This window comes from Olea europaea, chromosome 11, assembly GCF_002742605.1.
Source record: "Olea europaea var. sylvestris chromosome 11, O_europaea_v1, whole genome shotgun sequence".
NCBI classification, from domain to species: domain Eukaryota; kingdom Viridiplantae; phylum Streptophyta; class Magnoliopsida; order Lamiales; family Oleaceae; genus Olea; species Olea europaea.
This window is the reverse complement of record NC_036247.1, coordinates 17,880,879-17,891,272: the sequence shown is the minus strand read 5'-3', so window position 1 is coordinate 17,891,272 and position 10,394 is coordinate 17,880,879. Positions and strand designations below refer to the sequence as shown.

The following is a 10,394-nucleotide window of genomic DNA, read 5'->3' as shown; positions in this document are numbered from 1 at the left end:
ATGACTCAAGTAATTGCGAATAAAATTTTCTATCAACATTGTGGTTGTGTAAATGTTTTGTATAATTCACACATATAACTTAGTGCAAGATTGTATAATTATAGGGTTGGACAAAACTCCTGAATCGAATCAAGTAGTAGTTCTTAAGTTAAATACCATAACAGGTATTTGAATCGAAAATCAATGAGTTCAATTTAGTTCTCAATTCTAAATCAAAAATCGAAGAATCGAATAAGAACCGAATCTCCCCAATTTTTTAAATTAATTTATTTTAAATAAGTCAAATTATTTTATTTTTCTATATAAATTTGCTAATTAATTAATTAATTAATTAATTTAGTTCAAATACAAAAATATGATTTTCCTATTTCTAATTTTCAGTTTAAAGCCAACTTAATCAAATTGATCCAAGTTTTATCCAAATTTGTTACTCTATCGTTGTGCCGTTTCTATCATTTTAGAGAAATTGAATTAAAACTCTACAACGCCTCTCTTAATTATTTTGAGCTCGCTATTTTCTTTTTTTTTTTGTAATTTTAACAATTAAATCTATGAAGAACTCAATAAAGAGAGACGCAAAAGATATATAAGATTCAACCACGTTATTTTGTAAGAATTAAGATTGAACTTATCATAAGTTGAATTAATGTAACTTTGTAAATATTAAAAAAATTAATTATAATACGGAACCGAATGGAACCGAACTGAACTGAATGAAACTGAATCCGAACGGTTCCATAATTAAATTTAGATTCGATGATTCCACTTACTAAATACTTGGAAATTTTTAGTCCAGATCGGTTCTCGTTAGAATCGAACCGAATCGGACCATGTTCAACCTTATATAATTATAACATTTGATATTCATTCAGCTATTGTATTTCGTGGATTTTGTTAGTTGATAAAGACATATTTTATGAATTTAAATCTTATAACAGAATAAAATGTTATAGCTAAATTTTCATGTCTTTTGAGTTCTCTGTCTCTTGAGCATTAATTTCCTTGCACTCTTCTAAATCATTTCTAGATTATAAAAGTAATAGTTAAATAATACTTAGATGGAATCATGCACTTGCATACACGAGTGCATCCAACTTGTCTTGAATCAACAAACACCAAAAAAGACTCACACAAAAGTAACAAGTGAAAATATACAACAGAAGTAATTTACAAATAGATACCATGAGCACTTCGACTGTAAACTCTAGATGGAACAAATCTAGTGCAGATTACATAAACATGACCATTACAAGATCAATCTTTTAATCAATTACATAGATGTAGGCATGACAATTATGCTCACCAGCCCCGGTCACTCGTGGCTTGGCCCAAGAAAAGCTTGAGTCAGCCTGGCTCGAGGTTCGGATCGAGCCCCATTTTGGGAGGATGGGCTAAGCTCGAGCTGGCCCTCGGGCCTTAAAAAAAATAGAAAGACCCCACTCGGCTGCCTTTTAAGGCAACAAAATGCTACCTTTTAAAAGGCAGCCAGCTGTAGGATACTTATTAATATATATAAAGAAAAAAAGAGCAAAAAAGAAGAAGAAGCAAGCCTACCTGCCTGCTTGGCTTGGAAAGGTTCGAGCCGAAAGCTCGGGTCAAGCCTAATTTTTTTGGCTGAGCTCGGACCCGAAAAAAATCTCGTACATGTTACCCGAGCTAGCTTGTTGACATCCCCACATAGATGTAACAAATTTACGGATCTCTTCCCATTCTCTTCCGTATCTCCTTTTCCCTTACCTCTTGTTCGAATATTTGAGCAAAATTTTATAACATATGCAACAAATCTTCAATTGAATCTTTAGGCTTAGAATTTACCCAACAAACGCATCTTGATTCACTTTCGGTGTAAACACCATTGATCGATCTTCAAATTACAATGATTTTTTCTCAACTGGATGAAATATCACTTCACTTGAAAATGTCCACAGTTGTTATTACAGTAAAAGAATAACTGCATATGTTTTTAGTTTTCTTTTCCATCTCCATCCATTTGACAAAGCTCTCATCACAACTTGAGCACCGTTGCTTTGTTGGGCATTCCGATAGTTGGTGCTCTAGGTTTCTACAAATATGAAAAATCCCTTAGTTCTTTCCTATAATTGAAAAATACTATTGCAGCCATGAAAACTCAATAAACACAAAGTGTGAGAAATTTAGTAAACAAACTGCATTGCTAACAACCAAAAACCTTCATCCAGGGTTACCTCCAAGAGGTGTTTATTGCAAAAAATTTAAAAAAAAATAAAAATAAAAATAAATAATAATAATAATAATAATAATAATAATAATAATAATAATAATAATAATAATAATAATAAAGGAAAAGACCTGCAATTGTATATCCTTTCTTCCTCAAACTGCTCAAAATTTGATGACATTTCCATTTCATGTACTTCAATTCATGGTTGGAGAAAATGCAAGTTCGGATTCACTTCTTTAGGCAACCTCAAGTACCATCGAGTTGGATTACATTTTTTTCCTATGGGATTCGAGGGGCTTTCGATTGTGGGAGCGGAATCAGTTTGGGGGTTAGGGTTGGAAGAAGTTGGTGGCATGAGAGATGAATTTGATTTCAATTCTACACTTCGATGAATTTTTGGGGTTTTGATTACCAAGTCGTGTTTTGGTTTCATTTGGGAGATGCATGTTTTGGTGTTGCACAATCTGATGAGATGATTTCCTTGTAAACATTTGATTTACATTTTGGATGGAGTAAGGTTTTCATGTAATAATTTCATCATACATGTAGGTTTAAAGAGAAATAAAATTTGTTTAGTGAGTGATGGAGTGCAATGGCATAAAATGATGAATGAGAAAAAATTCTGAAATTCAATGGATAATTTGGAACATTATTCACAGCATATTGGCTCGGGTAGACGCTTCTATTCTAACAGCAATCTCATTTTCTTGGTTTGACACATACCCCCCCTCGAAATGACCTTGTCCCCAAGGTTGAAAGAGTGGATAGCGTTCTTGAATTCTAGTCGCGTCTTCCCACGTTGCGTCTTCCTTGTTAAAATTCTTCCACTGAATTAGCCATTGAGTCACTGCCTGATTGTTCCTCCTTATGATCCTGGTTTGTAGCACTATCTCATTCTTAAGTAATGATACATGGAATATCGGATGAATTCGTGAAGGAGTGGGTAAATGCAGCTCATAAGCAACGTGTCCAATTCTTCTGGTGATTTGGTAGGGGCCATAATACTTGGCAGCCAGCTTCTGGTTAGAGCTTGTCATCGATGAATGTTGTTTGTAAACATACAACTTCAAATACACCCATTCTCCTACCTGGAATACTCTTTTTACTCTATGTTGGTTGGCATAAAATTTCATCCTTGCTCGAGCTTGAGCTAAATGCTCTTTCAGGAGTTGATCCATTTGCTATCTTTCCTTCATCAAATCCTCCACTGCAGCACATTGAGTTGTTGGTAGGGTCCTAGAGCCAACTGTGGTGGTTTAATACCATACAGAGCTTCAAAAAGGCTCATCTTAATTGTTGTATGGTAGGTGGTATTGTACCACCATTCGACCATGGACAACCATTTAATCCACTTCTTTGGTTGATGAAAAGTTATACATCTCAGATACATTTCCAAACATTGGTTGAGTCTTTAGGTCTGCCCATTAGTTTGTAGGTGATAGGCAGAACTTATGTATAGAGTTGTCCCCATCAGTTTGAATAACTCTTGCCAAAACCCACTTGTGAAAACATTGTCCCTGTCTAATACTATACTCTGGGGCGTACCATGGAGTTTGTGGATGTTATCCTAGAAGATTTTAGCCACTATAATTGCTGAGAATGGATGTGACAATGCTATGAAGTGCCTATACTTGGTAAATTGGTCTACCACCACCAGTATGACAGTCTTCCCCTTTGAAGCAGGCAATCCCTCAATGAAATCCATTGAGATGTGGCTCCAAGAATATTGTGGTTTAGGAAGAGGCTGTAGTAAACCAGGGTATGGAACACGTTCCCCTTTACACCTTTGACAAACGTCACATTGGAGTATTTTCTTCTTAATATCTCTGCTCATTTCAAGCCAAAAGAAGTGTTGTTTAGCCCTAAATACACTAGTTTGAATACCTGAATGGCCTCCATTCTGAGAGGAATGTATGTTTTAAATTAGTTTCTCCCTTATCTGTCCTCCAGATCCTATATATAGCCTCTCTCTATATTTGAGTATCCCATTGTTAAAAGTAAACTCAGAATTATCCTTTGGATTAATCAACAACCCTTCAATTTGTTGTGCAGCCAGTTTATCATCCTTGTAGCTATCTATTACCTCCTGTATCCAAGTAAGAATCACACTAGAAATGGCTGCTAACTATGTAGTTGGTTTCTCCCTCCTTAAGAGTGCATCTGCCACTATATTTTCCACAACTTTCTTGTACTGAATCTCACAATCGAGTCCAAGGAGTTTAGTCAACCACTTTTGTTGAATGGGGGTAGTTATTCTTTGTTCCTGTAGATACTTAAGAGATTGATGATCTGTCTTTATGATAAAGTGGTGTCCTTCCAGATAATGTCTCCATTTCCCCACCGCTGTGACTAAGCTAATAATTCTTTCTCATAAATGGAAATTCTTAACTTCTCATTACAGATTCCCTTACTAAGGTAAGCAATAGGCCTTTTGTTCTGCATTAACACTATCTCTATACCTCCATGACAAGCATCAGTCTCTATGATGAATGGATAGCTAAAATCGGGTAAGGCTAAGACTGGAGTATTGTACGTTACTGCCTTTAGCCTTTGAAATGCCCTTTTTACAGCTGTATCCCACCTGAAATTATCTTTTTTAGTAAGTCAGTCAAAGGCTTAGGAAGAACCCCATACCCTTTTACAAACTTTCTATAATATCCTGTCAAACTAAGGAATCCCCTCAATCGCTTGATATTGTTAGGTGTAGGCCATTGCTGCATAGCACTTACCTTTGATGGGTCAGCTGCCACTCCTACTGTTGATATAATATGACCCAAGTGCTCTACTTTGGGTTGCCTAAATAAGCATTTAGTCCACTTAGCATACAACTATTGTGTTTTTAAAGTTTCCAAGACTATGGACAAGTGTTTACAGTGAGATTCCAAAGCAGGGTTGTATACTAGGATGTCATCAAATAAAACTAGAACAAACTTCCTCAAATATTTTTTGAAAACTTCATTCATTAAACACTGGAAGGTGGCTAGGGCATTGGTGAGCCCAAAGGGCATAACCTTGAATTCATAGACCGTGGTGTGTCTTAAAAGCTATTTTGTGTATATCAACTTCAGCTACCCTGATTTTGTGATATCCTGCCCTTAAGACAATCTTGGAAAACCACTTAGACCCATGTAATTCATCAATTAATTCGTCAATTAATGGCATAGGATATTTATCTTTGATGGTGAGACTATTTTACTACTTATAATCTACACAGAATCTCCATGTTCCATCCTTCTTTTTAACCAACAAAACAGGTGAGGCATAAGGGCTGTTGCTTTGTTGGATAATCCCAGTTTCTAACATCTCCTTTACCATCGTTTCCAATTCCGCCTTCTGCACATAGGGGCATCGGTACGGTCTAATTTTGAAAGGCTAAGCTCCCTCTTTCAATGGGATCTTATGATCGTTGAATCTAGGAGGTGGCATTCCCTTTAGCTAAATGAAAACCTTAGGATAATGTTCAAGAATATTCTGTATGGCTTCAGGATTAAGCTCTTTTTCTTCTTCAACCACAGAGTGGATTTGAGCTACAATCCCATAGGGTTGTTTATGAATCCATTGACTCATTTGTTCTCCTTCTATCGATAGGATATCTTCCTTTTCCACCTCACTTTTCAACTCCACTTCTATTCCTCCATAACAGAACTTGATGCTACTCTGTTTGAAATAAAAAACCACTGGGTTGAATTGGCTTAACCAATCCACACCTAACACCATGTCACTCTCCCCTAACCTCAGTACTCTCAACTGGAACTGACATTCCATTCCTTGCATGGTCCAGGTTAATGGATTACATATAGCCTTGCTCTTCAGTTTATCACCATTAGCCACAGTCATAGTCACAGGCTGGGTGGTTTCAACCTTACATTTTAGCTCTTGTATCGATTTTTCATCAATAAAACTATGGGTGCTGCCAGTATCGATGAGGATAGGTACTTTCATCCTTTTCACGTGTCCCGGTATTCTAATGGTTATAGGTTTGAGGCTCCCAGAAAGAGCATTAATGTAAATCTCCATAATTTACTCTTCTTCCTCACCTTCACTAGTGTCTATTATACCTTTACCTTTACCTTCTCCTTCCAGACCCATCACTTCCTCTTCATAAATTAGCATAAAGTTTAACATCGTATTTTTGCAAATATCCCTTGGTGTATACTTTTCATCTCATCTAAAGCATAATCCCAAACTCCTCTTTGTCTGAATGTCAATAGGGGTGATAGTTTTGAAATTCAATGGATGGGTTTGGTTTTTTTGGCTTGATTCATGATTATAGGTTTGAGGCTCCCAGAAAGAGCATTAATGTAAATCTCCATAATTTACTCTTCTTCCTCACCTTCACTAGTGTCTATTACACCTTTACCTTTACCTTCTCCTTCCAGACCCATCACTTCCTCTTCATAAATTAGCATAAAGTTTAACATCGTATTTTTGCAAATATCCCTTGGTGTATACTTTTCATCTCATCTAAAGCATAATCCTAAACTCCTCTTTGTCTGAATGTCAGTAGGGGTGATAGTTTTGAAATTCAATGGATGGGTTTGGTTTTTTTGGCTTGATTCATGGGTGGTTGTAGGTAGGTATTTGGAAGTATTTCCAGGAGGTTTCTGAGGTATATTGAACCATTTGGGTTGGTAAGTAGGTTTGGCTTGGAATTTGGCGGTTTTGTTCAAGGTTGTAATGGTGTTTTCTTATAGTAGGGCTATCTCAAATACTTGGGATACAGAGTTTGGCCTCACAATTTTAACCATGGATTTAAACTCTTTCTTCAATCCACTGGTGAATATGGAGATATAGTATGATTTTGTAAAGTGAGGCAGTGAAACCATAACCTGGGATTTTAGATCTTCAAACAGTTCCCGGTATTCAGCCACATTTCCCTTTTGTCTAATTTTACTGAAAATTTCTATGACTTTCTCTGCTGTAGATTCGGCAAACTGCTTGTAGACCTTAGTTGAGAACAAACTCCAGTTAGCAATAGGATTGCTATTGATGAATCCATGAAACCAAACATCTGCCCTTCCTTTCAAGTACATTTCTGCAATGCTAATTCTAACTTTATCAGGGAATCGGTGTATTTGAAAGTACTTTTGTGCCTTCTTCAACCATTCCTGAGGGCCTTCTCCATTGAAATAGGGAAAATCGATTTTGGGCAACCTGACACCCCGTCATCGTATTCCCTTTATCAGTACTACTCCAGGTATTGCCCCCATTTTTGGTGTGAGTAATCCTTCACTAATTGAGGATTGTATAGATGACCCCATTTTCTGCTTATCCCTGGTTTCCCCCTTTTTGCCAACTCCAGTTTGTCATCATTGCTACCATGGACTCATATTTAACGCTCATTTATGTCATCAAGGCCTCCATCCGATCATGTTTGCTACACATATTTTGTAACGTTTGGTCCGATTTTTCTACCTTGATTCCCACATTTTTAAAGGCTTCTCCTAGATCCTCTACGTCTCTGTCCAACATTTTAAGATGTTCCTCTACTGCTTTGGCCCTAGTAGCCATGCCCAAAATTTTAATTGCTCTGATACCACTTGTGATGGTTGAGTTAATCCTCAACCAATACCAATCAAAATCACCACAATGAACTCACAAGATGAAGATAATCAACTGGGATTTAACAACCCAGCTGGTGCTATGATTGAACCAAAAGAATTTACAATAAGGAAAAAAGAAGGAGGGAGATCACAGAGAAGTTGCGAGAGGAAGAAGGAGGTACAAAGTTCTGACAATTTTCCACTTACTCTATTCATTTCCTCTTGTTTGCTAAATAAAATAAAAAAAATGTGTTTGGCTTGCAAAAGCGTAATACACTTAGGTTGTGTTTGATTACATTTATTTTCCATGAAAAATATCAATTTTTCATACCAATTCCTACTTTAGGTGTTTGATTATTATTTTTTTCCATTGAAAATATTTTTCAACTTTTGAAAATATGCCTAATTTTCATTGTTTTTAAGGAAAATATTTTCTTTGGGGGGGGGGGAGATGGCTTTTGTTTTCCTCAAAATAAGAAAAATATATTTTTTTTCTAGATGATATTTTTCATGCCAATCAAATATACTCTCACTACAATTAGTTCCATGTTGAAACGGCGCCGTTCCCAAGTTCAAATTTCACATTTAGAGCCATTTGTTTCTAATTCCTTTTCTTCCCCAACTGGCTGGTGCTGAATTGCTGATCACTTCTTCCATTGTGGGCTGTTTCTCTTCATTACACTATGTTGAAATGGAATTCCCCTCTTGTAGTTAGGACTTGATCTTGCACCATCCGTCACTTGGGTGGTTGATGAAACATTTAAACTCACAAAACGCTGTCTCCATCCTCAAACCCCCACACCGTAAAAAGTAAAAAGTAAAAACCTCCGTCCGTAAAAAGTAAAAACCTCCGTCCCTGTTAAATTCGACGGAGCCCTTGCTTCTCGTTAATTTCCAGCACTATGAGCGAACGTCGAGAACGGGACAGGGATAGGGACAGGGACCGGAAAAGAATACGCGAGGACCGAGATTATGACCGGGAACGCAGCAAACGTTTTCGCTCTCGTACTCCCGACCGGAGTTGAACTCGCCGCATTAGATCCCACACCCACTCCCCGGACGACCGCCATCCCCACCGTCATCGTCAGCAACTCTCTCGCACCCCTTCATCCCTTCCTCGTAAGCGACACAAGAACGAAACTGCCCCCCAAGAAAGGGACAAGCACAAGGACCGTACTAGGGAAGCCTCGAAAGATCAGAAAGAAAAGAAGCACAAGGAGAATGATAATGATGGGAGTATGATGGACGAAGATGAGATGGAGATGATGAAGAAATTGGGGATTCCTATGGGCTTTGATTCAACAAAGGGAAAGCCTGTCCCAGGCAACGATTTCGGGGCTGTAAGAAAGGTCACAAAGTGGCAGCCGCGACAGTACATGAACCGCCGTGGTGGGTTCAATCGCCCCTTGCCCGCCGAAGTCAACTGGTGAAAGGAAAGGAATTTTATCATCCAAGTCAGGGTTGTTATTTGTGGCAACTTGACATTTAATTTCGGTTGCTTGACTGAATTGCTTGCCAATTATTATGCTACATTGCAGTGGTTATTTTGTTTTGCTCCTAACATGTTATCCTCCCAGTTTTTTAGATGATTGAAAGTCAGTTGGTTGGTTGATTGGAAGTGTATGTCATCCTTGCGATTGTCTATTTCTTCTAGATATTAATTCCAACCTAAAATTTATGTGAAATGGTTGGTTCTTAGAATTCAATTTAAAATATGTACTCTTTAATGCTGCCATGTCTAAATGGTTGAACCAAGATGTAATATACTAGTATATGTTGTCTTCTTTCAATCATGGCTGGTTGAAGGACCTGTATGCCCAACTCCTGTTCAATATGAAATCTTGCCATACAATTTATTCTCATGGTCTTCTTTTTGGTTCTTTAGTAGATTATGAAGCTGCAAATCTTTATGATTTTAGCAGCAAGAAGTTATTTAAGGTGATAAAGAGGAATTGTCCCAAATTTTCTAGTTACTGTTAAGCATAGAACATGATTCTAATTTCATTTTTCAAGTTAGAGAAATAATAAAACAAAAGTGAAAACAAAAAAAGTAAGAGAAAATCAAGGATTTCACTTCAATGAGTTAGCTTGATTTTAGTGTTTACCTTTGAATTTGTGCTATATTACTTGGGAAGCAGTACGCTTGATGCCTAAAGTGGGATATTGTGGTTGTAGGCAGAGTTTACTACTTGACTCTTGATTGCTAGACCCAGACCAACTCCTTCACAGAAATAATTTTTATTATTAAATTCATATTTGGTTCTTCCATGCTTTCTTATTTGTTGCATCAAATTTCTCTGTCTTCCACATCCATACGGGGTGAGAATGTCTAGCAGTTGTGAAGGATTATTGGAACTTGTCCTTTTGAAGAAAAATGTAACCACCAAATCAGCAAAAGAGATCAGCCCACTTTTTCCCTGCCTCTTGCTTTGAGTTTATATTCTTACAACGTGCAAACCTAGTCCTCCCGGAAAGGATTTAGATATATACCAACAACAAAGAGAAATTTAGGGATAAAAACAAGGAAATGTGCTACGGCCAAATGCTCACATTCAACTACTTGATGTCTAACAATGGACTCACCACCACCGTGTTACTACTGATGACTTAAAAAGGGAAGGAGACATGACTTGAACCTGCGGTAGACCCAT

The 10,394-nt window shown here is 37.2% G+C and overlaps 1 protein-coding gene across 1 annotated transcript; it reads left to right on the top strand.

The window, feature by feature from the left end:
- Nucleotides 1–8,346: 8,346 nt before the first annotated feature.
- LOC111403645 (U4/U6.U5 small nuclear ribonucleoprotein 27 kDa protein) lies at nt 8,347–9,605 on the top strand. Its single transcript, XM_023032226.1, is given in 1 exon segment — nt 8,347–9,605. A coding segment is annotated over 1 exon segment (528 nt). The 5' UTR covers nt 8,347–8,645; the 3' UTR covers nt 9,174–9,605.
- Nucleotides 9,606–10,394: the final 789 nt, after the last annotated feature.